Source organism: Ambystoma mexicanum, chromosome 2q (genome assembly GCF_040938575.1).
Source record: "Ambystoma mexicanum isolate Mex_15411 chromosome 2q, UKY_AmexF1_1, whole genome shotgun sequence".
Classification (NCBI taxonomy): domain Eukaryota; kingdom Metazoa; phylum Chordata; class Amphibia; order Caudata; family Ambystomatidae; genus Ambystoma; species Ambystoma mexicanum.
In genome coordinates, this window is record NC_090924.1 from 839618240 (window position 1) to 839638842 (window position 20603).

The window sequence follows — 20603 nt, forward strand, 5'->3', positions numbered from 1 at the left end:
AAGCATCTTCTCTAAACATGGCGTGTTAATTGTTTGGGGGGTGGGAACGGGAGGGGGGTAATATGGGCTGGGAGTTAACCAAAAAATGATCCAGACAATGTGATTTTCTTTTGCATTTATTGTTGGGGGGATAGGCCAGTTGGCCCACCCAGTCATGTACGTTGTCAATAAAAAACAAATTTAAAAAAAAAAAAAAGAAAAGCAAGTGGTTGGAATTTGCTCACTGGGTACTTGAAAGGTATACAAATACCCTCAGTTTCAGTTTACCATGCCATTTCAGACACATACTGCTAGTGTTTCAACAGGCGTCCCGTCCGTGTGGTCACACGCATCAGTTTAGCTAAAATCGTTACCTACTTTAAAGAGCAAGAAGGACTTCATATCTATGACGCTGTCAAACAGCACTTTGAAGGCCTCCTATGCTACATTCTCCCATTGTAGAATGTACCACTAATGAAATTAATATTTATAAATCCTTGCATTTTTGCGCAATTTGAACAGGTTTCCTTCTGTGATTGTAGTCTCAAAGTGGAAAACTGACTTCTCTACTTTGAGGATGGAATAGATTTAATGCAGAACCTGTCCTGTTTTCTGAAGCATGGTCATACTTGGAGTACAGTTTTACTTTTTCATCTGTATAGGGGGTTGAGGGTGGGGAGAATGCTTCCAGGTGTTTTATCACACACCACATCCTTCAAGTAGTGGGGAACTGTACAAAATCTACATGCTTCCAGAACTTGGTGTTTTGACCAGCTTTTTGTAAATTATGATGGACTTTGTCCTGGCAGTAAAGCGAGCAATGGCAGGTAGGTTTGTGCATTTCTAAAGCTTGTATTTTCAAGGGACTGATAATCCACCGGGGCTTCAAGTTCGCTCAGCAAAGGAAAGGCTATATCGGTTGTCTTTTGAAGTCACCTCACCATTTAATAAATCTGTAAGGTTTCCAATTATGGAACTACTTTTTTTCACTTTTTTAAAAACATCAATCATTGTTATGTGGCATTATATAGCGGTATGGCCTCAAAGTGCTGTAGGTGAATGCTCTTGGAGGACCAAAGTCCGAGGTATGAGAACTAAGAGGATTTTAGAGTGTGTACATTTTAACCACAACAAAGGTAGGTAGGTGACAGCTAGGTCCCTGCTAGCGACCCATGGTTGGTGGATGGCTACTGTGATAGGCTGTTGAGTATGCGAGTCAAGGAGACTAATTATGTGCCCAGCTAGACTGTATATTTATGTGGGACTAGCTGCGGTCTCGTGGCAGTAAATTTGCATTATGGGTAAGAGTAGATCGTTGAAGATGTAAAGATGTATGCGGATGGGTGGCCATGCGACTATCTTCCTTGGAGATGGAGCGTGGTGCGTAACAATTATGGCTGAAATGTATTTGTAATGAGGAAATGCAGATCGTATCATGCTGATTGAGTGGAATCCTTTGTGTGTGTGCTCAGTACGGTCTTGTCTCCTTGTCTGATCAGTGGGTTCGGTTTCACCCATGAGGTGGACTAGTCGAGATGCAGAAGGGGAAGAGCCAGGACTTGAGTGCCTTCCTGAAGGCAAGGTGATCCTCTTTGCGGCGGATGTTGAAAGCGCCATATGGTGGGTGCTTGGTCGGAGAAGGAAGATTCTTCTATTGTGGTCTTGGTGTTTTATTTTGTTTTTCTGTGAGTAGGATGACTCAAAGGAGCTGTACATTATCTCCGGTTTCTGTTGGGCTTGTAGGGGATGAGCTTGTGTTGTAGGTATTCTGGGCTTGTGTTGTGTAGAACATGGTGGATGATGCACATAGCCTTAAAGGTGGACTGCTGCCTGATCGGTAGCCAGTGAAGGATACGGAAGGCGGCTGTGATGTATTCTCTGGGGTCTAGGGTAAGAAGAGCTTTGATGCTGTGTTTTGGAACTGTTGTAGCTTTCAAAGTTAAGATGCAGGAGCACCCAGGTATTGGGAGGCATATTCCAAGAGAGGATGATGGTCGTAATTGCATTGACTGTGGGAAGGTCAGACAGGAATAGATGGCAGGGTTTTAACACTGAATTGATGTGGTGGTGTCAGAATTGAGTCCATGGTGCATCCTAGGATCTTTAATGTGTTGGAGGTAGAGGGGGGAGGGCGCCCAGGGGGTGGGTTGGGGGAAGAGGGCTGCCTTGTAGATCATGATTTCATATTTTCTGGGTAATTGAGAAGGTAATTACCCATCATCCAGTGGTAGATTTCTGTGAGGCATGAAGCAAGATCCGTGGAAATATGGGGCGGGGGAGTTCCTCTTGGGATCTTGAAGTTGATTTGGGTATCCTCTTCGCAGTGTAACAAGACTTGCAGTGAGAGTGGATGATGATGATGATGGTGGGGGAAGGGGCTCAGATGGAGGTTAGCAGGAGTGAGAGGCACCATGTGGTACTCCTTTGGTTACAGTGTGCAGAGTCAAGAAGAAGGGATGCAAGTGTATTTGGGATCTGTTGGAGAGGAAAGAGGAGATCCACTTCAAAGCTGCATCCCAGATGCGGAGGAAGTGGTCTGTCTGAGATGGTGCAATGGTTAATGCTGTCGAAGGCTGCTGAGCATTTCACAAGGATTAATGCGGCACAACCTTCTGAGTCTGAGGTGCCTATATAGAGACTACTCATGATTCAGTTCCTCGTAGGGGTTTGAAGCTGGATTGTGCGGGTCGAGGTTAGTTTCTGTGAAAAGGTATAGCTGGGTGTAGGCTGTTTGGTTTTTCAATTTGGCTATGTAACGGTTGTTTGAGAGAGGTCTGTAGTTGGCCTGTAAAGGGGTGGGGGTGGGGGTGGTCAAGGCTGAGTCAGGAGGGCAGGCGGGGGGGGGGGGTACCCTTTCTAAGATCTTGTGGAGTTCCCTACAGATGTTGGGGGCATTGGCGATCTATTCTAGTGACATTTTTGAGATGCGAGGGCTGGGGTGAACCATCTGGGGGAGTGGCCTTGACTGTTGGGAAATGGCTTGATCGGGTGAGAGCGGTAAGAGCTTCAGAACACCATTGGTGAAAATGTCTGTGGAAGAGCTAACCAAGTCTGGGGGGGTTACATTCACCTTGTGCCATTAGAAAAGAGCAGGAGGTGGGTCCTTGTGCTCTCGGTGGATGAGGGGGGTGGCGGCGGGCCTACAGTGGAAAGGGTGAATACAATGGCTGCATGATCCGTCCACATTGCTGGCCTAGGTGGGAGTGTGGTGATCAGATCAGGGGAGCTGAAGATTGTGTCTAGGGTGTGGCCGGCAGTGTTGTAGGGTCTGATACTAGTTGCATCAGATCAAGGGAATCCAGGTTGTCTAGGATGAGTTGTCTGATGGGGTTATGTGGGACGTCAAACCATATATTGAAATCTCCTAGCATGGTGAGGGAGGGAGGGAGACATGACCAAAATGGCAGCACGGGAGGCGCTGAGGTTTCCAGCAAAGTTCCTGTTATAGCCCGGGGGTCTATGTAAGAATAAGAAGCTGTGAGCATCTTTAGGGGTGATGAGAACTTGCACAAGAAGGGTGGGAGTTTGAAGTGAGAGGAGGATTAGGAGGGGGGATATAGGGGTGATGGTGGCTTGCCCCCCTCCCTCTACCCCTACATGTAGAGGGTGCCAAGGTGGAGTGGGCGAGGGGGGGGTGTGTAAGGAGGGCTGGAGCTGTGGTCCACTGGTGGGGGCCCCTGGGTGACGGGTCTGAGTTGCAGGCTTGTTCCCTGGAGTGTGAAATGGAGAGGTGGGAATTGTAAAGGATAGCACTTCCACCTGCACTGCTGGGTTGGTTATGCACGATAAGGGTGTAGCCTGGAGGGAAGGTGTTCCCTGCAATGAGCCGTAAGTCCTGGAAAAAACAGGTTTCTGTGATGAAGAGGATGTCTGGTGGGAGTTCGATATTGGGGGCGGGGGGGACAACAGGGCTGATGGTGGCTTCACCCCATGTATGGGGTGCCATGGTGGGAGTAGACGAGTGGGTACGAGAGGGCTGGAGCTGTGTTCCACTCGTGAGGGGGGGGTCCTGGGTGACGGGGAGGTGTCGTGAGGGTGGGTTCTAGGGGCCGGGGCAGAGTACTAGCTGGTAGTTATTGGGAGATGAGGTTTCTAGGATTAGGCCTAGTTATTGTCTCTGTTCCGTCCCGTGGCATGGTGGGGGATGCTGAGTGTATTGATGGTGCATGTGTGAAGTTAACTCTTAAGGTTACGGCCCTTTTTGGTATTGGCGGGTGTAGTGGTTAATGGTGGTGCAAGTGTTTTTGAGAAGGTTTCAGGGTGGAGATCGTTACAAAGTGGATACTGGGGTGAGGGGGTGGATGGTGTGCTGGGTTGTAATTGTGGAAGTCCTACTTGATTACTGATGCATGGGATAGGTCAGTGACTGGGTCAGGGGCTGATGGGAGGAGCCGGGGGAGTATTGGCTGGTGTTGGTGCAAGGTAAATTAGTATGGTAGGTTGAAGAGTGATTTCACAGGGTTGGGTGACTTGGGGGAAGCCATAAGGGTGAATGTGGGGGGGCGGGGGGAATGGTGAGGTGTTCAGTATAGAAAGCACATGGGTAGTGCAGTGTGTGGTTTTTTTTTTTTTTTTTTTTTTTTTAGGAGGCCTGGGGTGTATGTGAGAGGGTTGCAGGGGCAGCGGAATGGAGGGGGGCTTGAGGGGGTTGTTGCTAGGATTGCCTGGGCAGAGTTTAGGGATGCAAAGAGTGGGTAATGGCAGTGTGGATGATGAGGTGAAAGGAGGGAGGGAGGGAGGGGGTAGGTAGGGCGGTCTGGTGGAGGAGGGATCTGGAAGGGGGCCGGGTGAGATGCAGGTGGTATGGGAGAGTCGGTAGGAGGTATAGATGGAAGGGGTGGGATGGTTTGGGAAGGCTGGGGGTGGTCTTCTGGTGGGACCTGTTTGAGGAGGGAGAAGGTGTTAAGTAGTGGTGGGGTCTGGATGATGTGGAGAAGTTTCTAGTGCGCCAGAGAGCCCCTCTAACCTTGGTGATGTTTGGCATGGTGGAGGTAATGCAGCCTCAACCCTAAGGGAAGGTGTAATAGTGTGGCAAGAGAGCTTATAGCAGCCGCAATCCAGTGAGACGTCCTCGATGAGGGTACAGGTGGATCTCTTATAGGGAGTACGGTGTAGGCGGGCACAGGAAGACTGAGGTGAAGGGCAGGAAAGGGAGTTGAGAGAAATGGCACCTAGATCCTGCAGAAGTAATGAGCACGCCTGCCACACTCACTGTTGGGAAAGAGGCCTCTTTAAGCCAATAAGTGCTTTGCTTCTTTTTTTCTCTTGGGTTCTGTTATTTTAACTTCTCACCCGAGTGTTGTTGCCATCACATTTTTAAATCTGGTCCCCACCAATGGGTCGTGTTTGCAGCAGAATGATCGGCATTAAAAATTACCTTCATGGTGATGCAGATGTTTTCCTTGCTTACTCCTTCACACCACCTACCCCCTCCTACCAAAATGCATACAGTGCCCCAACTTCCTCCGGTGGGGAAAAAACATAGCAACGCTGCTTTATGTGGCTTATTTATGGCAACTTATTCTAGAGTCCTTTCCATGGTGCCTCCAAGTATCAAACTGATGATGCTCCTTGCGATGTTCTTTTCTGTAAAGTAATTTCTGTTGGTGCAATCCATATGAAAATTAGGAAGTGTGTATGTATTTTGTCCCAGAGCGCCTGGATAGAACTCTCATAGAGGTTTCCTGCATTTGTATTGATTCTAGAGTTTTTTGTGTTAAAATGCCATCTGCCACTGTTACCAAAAAAGTTAATTGGGGTGGGTGGTTTGCGGGGACGGGGGGAGGGGGCAGCATATGAGACCCTATGGAATTGTGCGCACTGCATTTGGGGGGGGGATAACGGGACTTTTTCGTGGCTCCCCCACCCCCAACTCTTGCTATACTGAATACTCCCCTGCCCCCTCCCTGGGCTACTCTCTGCAGTGCTGCCTTCTGTCTGCTCGCACGGCACACACAGAGCCGCAATGCTGCCGCCTGGCCCGGCTACAGGCTAGGCAAAGGCAGTGAAGAACGCACCACAAAGGTGCCCACAGAAAAGTGGCACAGGGGTGATGGTCAGCAGTCGGTGTTCCAGGCCTTGACATTGCTACTGCATGTGTGCCCAGGCATGTGGAGCTAGGTGAAAAGGCAAGCCCTGCCCTGCCCTGCCTGAGGGAGTGAAGGCACAGTGAAAAAAGACCCCAATGTATCGGGCGTGCCCGGCCACCAATTGTTAAAATTCAAATTGGGGTCTTGTTGGGTAGCTTACCAAGGACAAGGATTTCCTGGCCGTGCCTGCAGCTTTGCCGAGGGCGACTAGGCGGCAACATAAATGGCTCTCTACGGAGAATAAAATCCAGCTAAAAATGATCTCATTAACCCATAAGGCCTTAAATAATGCAGCTCCCAGCTACTTAATGGACAAAATAAAAAGAAAAACTTCTAATAGACCCATGAGAATCGCCAATTCCAATTGTTTGGCAGTACCTAGATTCAGACTCGCCAAAATTGGTGGCGCCTGCTTCCCTGTGAAAGCTGCTAACCTGTGGAACGCCCTGCCACCTAACCTAAGAGCTGACCAACCCTTCCCCCATTTCAGAAGGAACCTTATCAAACACATTATCGCCAACAACGACTTAACACCCGAACACTCACAAGTGTAGTCCGACCCAATGCACCCTGACGTGACATCAACCTTTATGCTTATTACCGCAAATCCTGTATGTTGCTAACTGTACATTCATGTAAATACGGCAAATCTTTATCTGTACATTCTTGTAATTTGTGCAATATGGTGTAATATTGTAAATTCATTTATATAACATTGTAACATTGTAAGCTTCGCATATACTTGTTGCTGCGCCCGGTAACCTAAGGGTCTGGTGCGCAATATAAATAAATAAACAAACAAACAAACAAACAAACAGGGGGCTCTGTGATAATCTGCTGTCCTACTTTTCCCCAGCCATCACTTGAGCGTTTGCAGGTTTTTTGCTGAGCATGTTTCCTTTCTTCTGGCCTGAAAGGGGAGACCCACTTTCCTCGAGATCAGAGTGGATCCATCTCTACAGAAGACACTGCTTTAAAGGATCATATATTGTTGCTGGTTAACAGCTGTTATAGTGCGCACACTGACGCACACTTCGCTCCTCTAGTTCACATGCCTGCTCTGAATACTCTGTGCTCTTGATACATTTGCACTATAAAATGTCCACACAAAGACACTGCTGAGAAATGCACCCACAGCCCCAATTCCGATCTGCACAGACCTTCCAGAAAAGCACCCACAGCCAGATGCACAAAAGGCATTGCGTACCATGGTTATTAATAGCACACTTACGAAAGGCCACCTACAGCCGATGCGATCGGATATGATTTCAAAGTGCATAAAATGGCAGGTGTCTGTTTACCAGCCAATTACATCAGGCAACATCTGAACAAATTGCCCATGAAGTGCCGAAACCAGGAGTGAACTTAACTGGTACTTGTTAAACAAAGTTTGTTGCAGTACCCTTTGGGTGCACTACAACAACTCTGACTACATGTAATAGGAAACCCAACCTTTGGTATACGCCTGTACTACAGTTTTGGTAGCTTGTTCAGCAGCCAGGCTTATCTCAAGAGGGGTCCATCTGAGCTGTAGGAGTTAGAGATTCAGTGTCAAGTCTTCAAATAAACATACACACAAGGTTTCTTGAATAAACGGTTATTAATTTATATATCCGTCAGAAAAAGCCACCTTCAGAAGGGAGCAATATAAAAGTAACACACTTCAATACTATACACTCTTAGTTTCTAAATCAGTAAAGACCCTTTTGGGGATGGCCCACAGACACAACCTACACCCTCAGGTGACGTCAATAGCTAGGGTGCTGGGCACATTAATATCTTACTGTTTGCATTTAGAATACTGTAGAAGTTGGTAAAGGGTAAAGGTTTTGGAACAACAAGAGACCACAAATATTCTTAAGCAGGCAAATACTTTTGGATCCCCAAGCAGAGTCATTTAGTATAATAGGCTAAGCCAAAGTCAATGAGCAACAATGTTTTAGAAGTCTTTGAAGAAAAGAAGAATCAATTGTAGGGCCACAAGCGGATTAGACTTGTGAGTAGTAGAAGATGCAAGCAACTCTCCAATGAGAGGTAAGTTCTCTGACTTTACAGTACCTTTTGTATTGAAGAAAAAGTGCATCAGATGACTCCTGAACCGGTGCAGCTCTGCAGATCTCTGTTCCTGGTCCTCAGTCGTGGGGACAATTGGGAGGACTTCTGGGGACTCCTGCTCTGCAATGGAACGGTCACTGCTCGCAACTGGCAATCTTTCCAACAAGTTGCACTTCAGTGTTTCAGCTCGTTGGGACTACCGCAAATAGCAACACTGCAGTTTCTGGCTGTCGCGATGGACTTTCCTTGCTTATCTGGTCCCGCACTCTGTCGAGGGGGCTCAGGCTCGATCAGTCCTGCTTCCTGGGAGTCCGCAGGATCTTCCTGGAGCGCTTGGCCAACTTAAAAGCAACGCACAATCTGGTGTTCCTCGCCCTGGCGTTTCGGGTTACAGCAGCAACTCTGGAAATGCAACCAGCTCTGAGAGAATTTCCATGTGGCTTACTTTAGGGTTGTTTGGTCCCACCAACTCAAGGGGAGAAGTCGTCATTGCAGGGGCTTCTGTCGATACGAATTTGGAGTTTCTGCAAAGCAGCAGGGCTTCACCGGGCAAACCAACGGTCCAGGAGTTGCAGCAGGCGTCCACTTCAGGTGGTTCTTCGGTTCCTTCGGCCAGTGTTCGACTCTGCCTTCCAAGCCAAAAGCCTTGCCTTTTATTCAGTTCTCTCACCCCATTCATTTCAGCCTAGCTGTCAGTCACCCAGCAGGGTGGCTGTCCTTGCCGGACAGTCAGCCGGCCAATCGCTACGGAGTGCATTTGAGTCTCCTAGGAGACTAAGCACGGAATTTCAGGCACCTCCCTCATTTCATGCCCACCCCAGACACCCTGGAGCCAGAGGCGGGCTTCACTCGTGAATCCCGCCAAAGGCAAAGCGTACAATAGGACTAAACCTAGTTTGGCGCGCAAATTAAATCTCAAGAAGGAATGGCAAAAAAAGACTGAGGCCTTTTTGACAATAATGGCACCCTTGGGTGCTTTACTGCAGCTGTGAACGCAGCCTGCGGCACATGTACCCCACGGTAGTTAAAACAAAACCTCTGCCACCAGCCATTCAGTGAGAAAAGGGTAACATAATGTTACATGAGAAGCTAGACAAAGGGGAGAGCAGCTAGACAAAGGGGATACTAAGTAACCCCTCCAGCACCCTATTGTAAGATGGTGTGTGTTGGGTCTATAAAGTTACAAATGTAAGTAAAGTCAATTTCACTTTACTGCTCTTAGAAACAGTAGTTTATCCAAGATAAGGTATTTAAACCTTTGGGAAATATGAAAGACTTCCCTGTGCCACTGCACTGAAGGTGCTGTGTGACGCAATGTAAAAGATGATGCCTGTTTGTCATACTCCACAACCAAAAGAAACTGTGTTAAAAAAATGACATTAAAATACATGAGTGGGGGAAAAAAGGGTCTCTCGCTCTCCAGGTTAAAAAAAATCAAGTCCTCAAAATCTAGCAAAGTTTCTGGGGGTCTCTACGGTGGGGGGGGGATGACCACTTTTCTGAGAATTCTCCCAACAGTGCTCTGTGTGTGTGTGCTGGGGAAATATATCGAGTTTTGGAGATATACCAATCTATATTTTCAATATCGATATGGGATGAGACAATATGGTTAACATCAATGTTATATTATATCAGAATTGCTTGCTGTATAAATTCACGATTTGTACCTCCTGCAGTCCTTTGGACTGCTTTGCCCAAGGCATTTTGGGAAAAAGCATACACATTGCCCTTTTATAGGCGGCTCACCTACTTTGTCTGTGGCCCCCTCTGTGCCCCCCTAATTTGTTTCCTGGAGACGTCACTTAATATAATTACTTAACTTTCGACTTTAGTGAACTCAACCAGTTAAGTCTCGTGGAACAAGTTTCACATTGTTGGTGTTTTCTCGTTAGTGGAATACTCGGAAGGCAGCCGGAGTAAAGATACCAAGTGGATGGGTCGTTAGCACAACTGCGGCTGCTACGACCTGGCCATATATGGAGCCACACATTGTTGCGTTTTCACTTTGTGGAAGCGGTGCCCAGACCTACTCATTTAAAAGATCCGTTTCCTTTGGAATGCATGCGTTCCAAGCTATTTTAGTTGCCGTCGAACTCTGCACTCGTGTGCGTGTATATATAACGTGCAAGTTCCTGCTATGTCTCCACTGTTGGAGCTCACCTAAAAAGGCTAGTTTCATTAGTTAAACGAAAGTACAGTATTTTGAGGCATAGAATACAGATCGTCGTGCAAGGGCATTGTTTTGTTTGGTTCAACCAAATGAGCATTACACATAACCTGTTGTCATAAACTGTTAGGTGACAACTATTGGTAACTGAAAGTAAGGTCCAGTTTGGATCTAGTGCTTAATGTGAGCGCTCGGAAAAGTGCGAGTTGGTAGATGGGGATGGGGGGGTGGAGATACTTGGCCAAGAGGACTTTCGCACATTATCGCATCCAACTGGAGTGACAATTTCATTGCCTGTAATAGATGAATTACATTAAGTATTCAAATGCAGCTGGACATAGTTAATCTCAACACTGTCATCTCAGTGACCCTAGCCCCCACCCACAAACAGTTTATTTTGATTTTATGGGGTTTTTTGTGTGTATGCGATACAATAAGATTTACATTTCCTTTCAGTTTTGTTTGGTGGAAGGCTTATGTGATAGAGGGTCATTAACAAATAGGTTAGCTTGACTTTTTCCATAGCTGCTTAAAACCGAAGGCGGCGGTGGGGGGGACACTTGCGCCCGTACAGCATGTTCTTGCAGGAGGTGGATAGCCACGCCCTGCGCAGTAAAGTCGTTGACTTGCTTTGAGAAGGCGCTTCCTTTCCTCGTGGAGGTGGCCGAGTAGCACTTGGTCCCCTTACTGAACACTTCCATTTGCATCAAAACTGTCTTAAAATCGTCAAATCAAATGAAGTCAATACTGTCATTCGGACAGTAGGGGCGGTTCTCAAACGCTTTGCACTGCAGTTAATTAGAAATCTGCCCGTGAACAGGTTCAGCGTGCACATCTGAATATTCCTGGAACTTTAAGGAATTTAAATCTTATTTGTACTTGCGCATTGCAAAGATGCTATGGGCATATGTTTGATTAAACTTTTGGCTTTGAGCATCGTCTATATGGAAGCAGGTGCAACTCTTAGATCTTGCATGCTGCTTCTACTCTTTTGCTGCAGTGCATAATTGCTAGGATTGATCTGGGTTTGTCATGTATCTTGCAAAGGTGTACAGCTGTACCGGGAAAGGCTGTCCATTTTCCTCTGAGTTTGGAGTTGTTTTTCTTTTCAATAACCCTTTCTTTCCCATGTTAATTATGGAAATGAAAGCATTACAAATGCTGATGGGTAATTACCTCGAAAAAGAAAACTAGGCCATGTGCTTTCCTTCGGGAAATATGTATTACTTATGATGAATAGTTCTGACTTTAATGTTAGCATAATTTGCACTTTCTGGCCCAGTGCGAGCTAAATTAGCTTTAGTAATTTTCACCTACATTTTTATTTCATCTTTTTTTTGTGTGTGGGATGTTAATCCGAAAGTATTGCATTGGAGTAAAGGTAGGAGCGAGATTGCATGAGGATGGCCACACAGCTCGTGGATGTTTAAGTATTTACCCACCCATTGATGGCCCATGGGCATGGTAATCCCTATGCCCATTCTCACCTACTACCCTCTCCTCTTTAAACACATACTCCTGGGATTGCTTTAATCTCGCTCTATCAAGCAGTAATATGGAACTTTAGCTTCCCAGTGTTTCTAAGCAGTCTGCTGAGAGTTAATGGTGTAATTGCAGCTCTAAAAGGCTACTCTTGTAATAAAAATGCCTCAACCAAGTGTACCTTCAACCACTTAATTTATACCTCTTCATGCACTGTAATCCTGTTAAAAACAAGCAACAACAAAGCTTGAGGAATTCAATCAGGATTTGTCAGGTATTGACAATTTACCCTCAGGTAATCGCTCAATTTTCCACTTGTTATGATGTACCATTCTATCCTGCTAAACTGTTGGCTTTGCCAATGCTTTTATTGTTTTTATTGCGATTGTTCTGAAGGTTAAGATTCAGGAGCACCTAAACCATCTTTGACCCAACAGCTGTCATCATTCACCGCATTCACGTTCCTTCCATAGTTAGGTGTGCAACTTCCAAGGTTTCTAATGGGAGGCTAGCTAGTCTATTATATTGACATTGCTACACAATGGGCGTATCTGCGATAACCAGCACTTTGTTGCGTTTACTTTATCTGTTCTATTATGGTTTTATTTTATAGATGGATTATAAACTGACGTTCATAGCTGCACTCTTCGTTTGCTCGATTTGGAACGGATTTGCTCAGCAAGGTAAACCTCCTTTGTTTGCTGTTAACTAGTGCTGCACCTTTAAATCTGTGCCCAGGCTGTATTTTTCATATTGTCTCAGTTAATGGGTAATTGATTTTGTAGACTTACAAAAAAAATAAGTGCCATCAGTCCTTTTGACGATTTCCTTTTTTATAAGTAATCTGGTAATCTGACATGTATGGTTTTGCACAATGCGCTACATTCACTTAAACCATGTTTTGCTGTTTATGTAGTGTTTGCCAAGTGTTCCACCTACATACAGGTGGAACTAACTTGCAGCCTTAATTTTGTAATCCTTAGAATATAGCTACTGCGGTTTCATTAGTCATTCTGTAAGTAATATTCAACAATTTAAAAATCCTCAATGAATTTACAAAACGACATGCTTGTTTCTGTGACCAATCCAGGGAGTTTGTCACTTCTTCCCAATGTCATCCCCTAAAGACTAGGCCCTTGACCCTGTTACGGTTTATACCTCTCTATGGGACGCACTAAGCAGGATCTTTCTGGAAGCACCCCCCCCCCCCCCTTGGAGATTTTCTGTTCCCTAGAGAGGGACTGTCACCATCTCAATCCCCCAGACACCTTTAGGGGCTACGTAAGAGCAAAGGCGTATGACAATCCTCTACCCCTTTTTCAGAAGACTGACTCGACTTCTGACCCCAATCTTAGCCATTACTCACTGAAGGCAGCAGACCGATTAAAGGATTAGCCTCTAGGGGAAGCCTCATTAGAGGATTCATTCAGGAGGGAGATTCGGTGAAGCCCACTTGTGCTGCAGCGTGCATGGGAGGTGTGGCCGGTAGGAGAGGGAGAAAGCCAGACTTGGCTTCCTGGCCGGTGACTTGCACGACACTATGCCAGTGCTGTCAGATCCAATAGACTATTAATGGGGACCATCCAGTGTGGCCACAAGAACGGAGTACCTCGAAGGCCAAGGCAACGCATAAGAGAAGCAGCATAGAGCCCCTCATCAAGCAAGTGGAAAAGACCAGTCTTCACCAGCGGACGTGGTGCCTAGTTAACTAGTCATGTAAGCAGCTCTACGGCAAGCTGAGAGCTGTACAGACTACACACTCCTCCCAGGCAGCACTGGTCACCAGGAACAGGTACAGAGTGGTTTCAGAGGACAGGGAAGAAGGCGGCAACGCAAGAGGAAAAGACGATCCCCCAGTGTGGGTAGCAAGAGAGAAAGGACCCCCTGGGGTGGGGGTGGAGAGGAGCCCCACAGCAGGAATCTTGGAGAAGCTCACGAGTGGGGTGCAAGGGAAAAAGCGATCTTGGAGTGGGCGGGGGGGGGGCACCAGAGAAGGGAATGGAGCAGTGAAGACTGAAAATGGTGGAAAGGAAGAACCTGGAGTGGAGAAGGAATGGCGTAGCCCGAGTGGCGAGAAAAAGAACAGCCCAGAGTGGGGAGGAAGATACTTTGAAACCCCCTCACTGCAGCAGGAGGGGGATTGAGCAAGAAAGACAAAGGTCACATCAAAAGGGACAAGTACTGTAAGACTTATGAATTTGAAGGAGAACTGAAGAAGACCTGCTTGGGAGTCCCGGGGAAGCACTCCATTCCACATCTGTGAACCTAAGCCAGGGTCTATAATAGGCAAAAGTGTAGGGGGTAGGAGCTATTACGAAGTGTTTTTTTCTTATAGCTATTGCATCTATAAGTAGGGGTGCCGAATATGGAGCACTGTCTCTATACATAAACGCAAGGTAGTGCTTCATGCACCCACACTTCTCTTCAAGATTCATTTAAATGTTTAAATTAACCTGTCCATCACATTTCCACTTTTTTCCCCCTAACCCACAGATGGAGGGGGAAAGGCTCACAGGGATGTGTAAAGAGCAGGCATGTTCAATTTTACACAAGACAAATCAATTCTGTGAAACAACTCAATTCTTTGGGTCTTTCGCTGCTGACAGGGAAGGTGATCCAGTAACCAAGGCTACCATTTGTAGTTGGATTGCCAAGTGTTTTTAAATTAGCTATTCACTTGGAAATGAATAATTGCAGTTCAAATCTAGTGCTCTTTCCACACGCAGCATGGGAGCCACCCTTGAATTTATACCCAATGTGTCACTGGAGATTTGTAAAGCTGCAACTTTGACTTCAGTAAACACTTTCCACACAGTAGTGATGCGTGATACACAAGCAAGATCGGAACACCATTTTCAATTGTCCCGAGTTCACCACCACCCTCTGCTAATCCATGCAAAGCATGTTACTCTTAAGGTTTCACAAGCTCCAGAAGATCAATATTACTTTGCAGTAAGTCTTTCTAAAGCTTGTATCTGCTTAGAATCGCATGCCCCACGCCCTGCAAGAGCCACGGGACAGTGAGAAGAATAAAAGAAGGTATATTCACACATGTTTTTAAACTATTCTCCAGCATGGGGTCTGGCATGGATTCACATGCTCATGAATATTCCCTGTCGTCAGGCCGGGAATCCTCGGTATAGAAAAAAATCAGTATCAGTTTCGTTTCTGATCTGTCTTTCTTAGCAGTAACCAATCACTGGTCTCAGGGTCATACTGCCCCCAGCCAATGACTGCCCTCTCCCTAAGCCCCGCCTCTGGCAGCCTTCCTCAGATTTTTACCGCACGTTCAAGTGTTGGGAGTCCTCGTGCTGTAGCTCTCGAGCTTTTGCTGCGTTTTTGCGCTTTTTCAGGAGATTTTCTCATTTTTTGGTTAAATAGAGCCTCAAGCTCCACCGTTTCTACATCCGATCAACGGGGATCCGTTTCGGAGTTTTCTACGCCCCTCAAGGGTGAAGATTTCGTCGAGTTGCGCTTTTGGAGAATTCCAGAAGTTCCGAGGCCTACCCCGGACATGGCCCAGGAGAAAGGAAGCTCGACGCCCGGGAAGCTGTTCAGAACCTGCCCTGGATGCCAGCTTCAGAATGTTTTCAAGGAGGACGAGCATTTGTTATGCCTCTGTCTCCTTGAGGACAAGACGCACACGGAGGACTGTGCGTTTTGCGGGAACATGTCAGAGCGGACCATGAGGGACCGCCATCTTCATCTCACCAACTGGCTGGAAGGGAAGAGCCCGTCAGGCGAGAAGAAGAAAAAGAAGTCCGAGCGGTCTTCTAAGTCCTGTGAGGGCGCCCCGGCGACGGGGGCCCAACAAAAGGCTAACACCGCTAGTCAGCGGGCACCAGGAGCGCCGAACGGTCGGGCTCCTTGGCTGCCGGGCAGGGCGCATCCTCCCCGGCGCCATCAAGCAAGAGCCAACGCTCTGGCTCGGGTAATAGGAAGTCCGAGAACCCGGCGAAGCTTCTGGAGAGGCCCCGGTCGATCTCGAAGATTCCGGCAGAGGGGGAGCGAGGCTCGGACCCTTCCCCCCCCCAAGGTGAAGGCCCCAGGCGTACAGAAGGTGACGATTGCCTTAATTCACCCTGCTAAGACCTCGATTGAGGATGTTGCCGCGGCCCTGGCTCAGCCTGTGGAGGCTACACCAGTGGAGGCGACCTCAGGACCCAGAGTCTCCCTGCCACCGCGGAGGGATTCGTCTTTCAGGCCCATTGAGAAGACCCCCACGAAGTCCTCGTTGGAAAAGGTCGGGAAGGGGCTGGTGGCCATCGTGGATACAGACACGACCTCTGAAGAAGAGCTCATCGAAGTCGTGGAAGAGGCCCAGCCCATTGGGAGGGATCCCGAAGAGGGCGACGACGAGAGCGACGGTGTCACCGACGAGGCTCCTCAAGAGCCCTCGTGTCCGTCGTTTCCAGCGCCGCAGGACACTTCGGCGGCCATTTTGTCAGCGATTCAGTACTTATGCTCGGAGATAAGGACAAGGTTGCCCCTTCCCCCGACGGAAGTACCTGAGCCAGACCTGACGAACCGGAGCCAGGACCTTCGGAAAGTCCACCGCATAAGAGGAGGACTAAGCATCCTACGCCACCTCTCCCACCTCTGCGGCCTGCTCTGCCTTCCCCCGGTCTACTACCCATGGGGATGATACAGGCACGGACACGGTTACGACGGGTACAGATGACGGAGGCGACGACGGGACTTGTCTCCCGTCGCCCCCTCCTCGGGCGTCCCCGCCAGACGAGATTGGATCCTTTCATGCCATGATTTCCAGGGCATCCAAGCTCTTCCAGCTCTACCCAGAAGAGAAGAAGGAAGGGTTCCTTTACCAACGGCGCGAGACTACAAGGAAGACGGTCCTCACCGTACCGTTTCTTGATGACCTCTGGAACACTGCCACGGCGCCGGCAAAGGGGGACCGGTACGAGAAGAAGTACCGGGTCCCCAATGCTGCCCCCTTGTGCCTTCTGGCGCAACCTACCCCGGATTTGGTCGTCTCGGCGGCGCAAAGAAGAAAGCTGGGGGGGGCATCGGCCTCGACATCAACTTCCCCATCGGACGCCGAGGACAGGAAGCTGGACACGATGGGACAACGGATCATCTCATCCGCAGCAACGACTATCAAGGTGGCCAACGCCCTGGCTATCGTAGCCCGCTACGACAGGGAGTTGTGGTTCAAAATCGCCCCTCGGACTTCCTTCCGGACGCCAAAAGGGCTGAGGCCCTTGAAATCCTACAGGAAGGTGAGATTGCTTCGGACCACGCCATCACGGTGGCAACGGACATCGGCGACACCGGTTTCCGTCAGTTGGGCAACAGCGTTTGCTTGAGACGACGAGGATGGCTCAAGGCCACAAATTTCCGCCAGGACGTACAAACCAAGGTTTTGGACATGCCCTTCAACGGGAACAACCTGTTTGGGAAGGCGGTTGATGAGTCCCTTGAGGCCATCAAGACAGACTGACTGCCCGGGCACTGGGAGTGCTCCAACGACGACGGCCGTTCTTTCGGAGCTCTGGAGGGAGACAAGGTGCTTCCAAGGGATCCGGCAGTGGCTCCCCCACGTACCGCCAAGCGGCAAGATCTTCGTCCCAGGAAGACTACAGGGGACGCGGCAAGTCAGGTGGTGCCCGTCGTCGACGGGGAGGTCAAGGAGGCAAGGCGGCCTCCAAACAAGATTGAACCGACCGTGGGGTCGGACCCCCGCCGAAGCACCCCAGTGGGAGGCCCACTGGCGAGGTTCGTCAGCGTGTGGGAGTCCATCTCCACTGACCGTTGGGTGCTGGACGCCCTGGCCCAAGGGCACGCCCTCGAGTTTAAGAAGTGCCCTTGCGTTTCACCCGTGGCCAGGAAGGAAAAGCACGTCCCTCAACTACTGTTGGAAGTAAGGGCGATGCTCAAGAAGGGTGCCATCGAGCTCATCCCAAAGAGGCTTCGGGGCTCTGGAGTTTACTCAAGGTACTTCCTCGTTAAAAAAGACCAGAGGATGGCGCCCCATCCTGGACCTGTGACGACTGAACAAGTACATCAAGGCAGCTTTCCTCGTGGCCATCACCTCCGCACGACGAGTGGGGGAGATCCAGGCCCTATCTTGCAAGCCTCCATACTTGACTTTTCAGGACACGAGGGTGGTGCTGAGGACGCACCCCTCCTTTATGCCCAAGGTGCCGTCGGACTTCCACCTCAACGAGCCCTTGGTGTTGCCAGTTTTCTTCCCGTCGCCTTCGTCGCCGGCCGAGAGGACTTTGCACTCGCTGGATGTAGCTAGAGCGCTGAAGTTCTACTTGGACCGCACGAAGAGTTTTCTGAAGACTTCACAGCTGTTTGTGAACTTTGGGACTGTGAATCAAGGGAAGGCTCTCTCTAAGACTTCCATTTCCAGATGGCTCTCCGGCTGCATCATGCACTGTCACCGGTTGGCAAACCGACCGCTGCCCGGCCGTCTGAGCCCATTCGACCAGAGCGATCGCTGCTACCCCGGCGTTCCTGTCTGGTGTGCCCCTGCTGGACATCTGCAGGGCTGCGACGTGGAGGTCGACGCACACCTTCACAAGATTGTACTGCGTCGATCGGGACTCCAGGGAGGAGTCCAGGGTCGGCCAAGCAGTGCTGCGCAAGCTGTTCGCCTAAGGTGAGCCTGGTGAGGAGGTAAGAGATGCTTAATGTTGAGTTGTTGTATTGCTTAATGTTGAGTTGTTGTATTGCTTAATGTTGAGCCTGTTGCCGACTCCCGTGGTTGTGCATGTGTGTACTGCTATGTATTCTTATTCATGAGCATGTGAATCCATGCCAGACCCCATGCTGGAGAAGGAACAAGTTACTTACCTGTAACTGTTGTTCTCCAGCATGGGTCTGGCATGGCCAAGCTGAAAAGGGCCCCCTGGTCAAGGGTGCAAAGAAGCCGCAAACCCAAATGACGAGTGAGGACTCTCTTGAAGAACACATAGCGTTGGTACCACATAAACACCTTTAAGCTCGCCGCGGACTCATGCAGTCCATACCCTCCTCCAAGGTGGATGTCACCATATTACCGTTGGAGAGATTTTCAACCATGTTGGTTATGCTGCCTGGGTGGCTAGGGGAGGTGGCAATAGTTCAAAATTGGTCCCCCCGGTCACAGTTTGGATCTCCCGTTGGAGGCCAATGTTGGAAGTTCATATCTTCCGTTGGAGACTACCTTTATCTTTTTAAAACCTTCAACCACAGGAGAGCCCAAAATAGCCAATCCCTCACGGCTATGGCTGACTTAACTCCCCCCCCCCCCCCCCCAAAAAACAGCAAACTAGCTCGGTGAGCCAGCCCCCGCATCTAAAAGTAACATTCACCACTCTGAATGTCAGGGGCTTGAACAGCCAGCCCCCCCCCCCCCCCCCCCCCCCCCCGAAGAGAAAATCCATTCTGCAAAGGCTACAAAATGACAGGACCTCAATCACTTTCCTGCAAGAAACACATTTAATCCCAGCAGACTTTTCTCGCCTGCAAAACGGACTTCCCTCTACAATTTTTGGCATCCAACGGAACCAAAAATGGAGGCACCGCCATTTTCTTCGCAAAAGATTTGAAGCCCCAGATCCTGGACTCACTACGATGCCAGGAGGGTCGCTTTATTGCTATCAAATGCATCATCTTTGGCCAACTTTATACCCTCATCTCAGCCTACGCTCCGAACGATCACGAGGAAGGGTTCTATCAAGACCTTGAAGATTCCCTCCTTCAATTCATTGAGGGGCAAGTCGTCATCGGAGGTGACTTCAATGGGGTCAAGGACGCCCTCAAGGATAGATCTCCCCCCCGACATCCAGGGATCTGAAGTTAGCTTCAGTCCTGCACCATTTGTTCCGCACGCTGAACATTGTGGACACCTGGAGGGTTTTGTCTCCGGAAGAGAAAGACTTCACCTTCTATTCGTATGTACACCGTACCTTCTCTAGGATCGACCTGCTGCTGGCCTCCCCCCAGATCCTGGCCTTCACAGACGACGTGACGATTGGCCCCTGGATCCTCTCGGACCATGCTCCAGTCACGCTAACCCTCCGGTCCCATGATCCAGATCCTCCTCCTCGCCGCCAGTGGAACCTATATGACCCAATTTTCATGGCAGTGAGAGACTCGATTGCCAGAACAATTTAAAAACTTCTTCGCAGAAAACCGTGACGAGGACACCTCCCCGGAAATACCTGGGACGCCATGAAAGCAGTGCTTAGAGGGGAATTGATCGGCCAAGGCACCGCATTCCACAAAAAGAAGCAGGCGACCCGCGCTATTCTGGAAGCCGAAGTTCGTAAAGCCGAAGCCACTCATAAACTAAAGGGCTGGTCCCCGAAATCTTACAGGGTTTTACAGATGGCAAGGAAGAGGCTCGAGGCATACTACGCTGACGCCACAGCGAACCTGCTAACCAGAACCAAACAATGGTATTGCGTCAAGTCTAACAAGCTGCTGGTTAATAAGCTGGCTAAGGAGAAGAGCAGAAATACCATCATGGGGTTTCGTGACTCACTGGGGGCGGTCCAGTATGCGGACCATGTGAAACTACGTCTGGCGGTCGCCCACCAGTCAGAAATAATGACGGCCGTCCCGAGGGACCTGGACGAGCAGCGCTCCTACATCCAAGAGGCGGCTCTCCCACTCCTGACTCAGACGGCGAGAGAAGTACTTGAAGCGCCTATTACAAATGAAGTGGAGGTAGCCATTAAAAGCTTGAAGTCTAGAGCCCCAGGCCCAGATGGTTTCTCCACCCGCTTCTATAAACTCTTCCGGCCCCAATTAGTGGCCCCCTGACCTGCCTCTTCAACTCATTCGCGGCCACTGAAACGGTTACCCCACGATGCAGG

At 49.0% G+C, this 20603-nt stretch overlaps 1 protein-coding gene across 2 annotated transcripts in view; it reads left to right on the plus strand.

Annotated features, from left to right (window-relative positions):
* LOC138569772 (integrin beta-1) overlaps positions 1-20603 on the plus strand; it is a 420457-nt gene that overhangs the window by 58360 nt on the left and 341494 nt on the right. For both annotated transcript variants that reach the window (XM_069648057.1, XM_069648056.1), the window contains exon 2: positions 12386-12455. In XM_069648057.1, coding sequence (XP_069504158.1) covers positions 12386-12455 — 70 coding nt within the window. The remainder of the gene's footprint in view (positions 1-12385; positions 12456-20603) is intronic.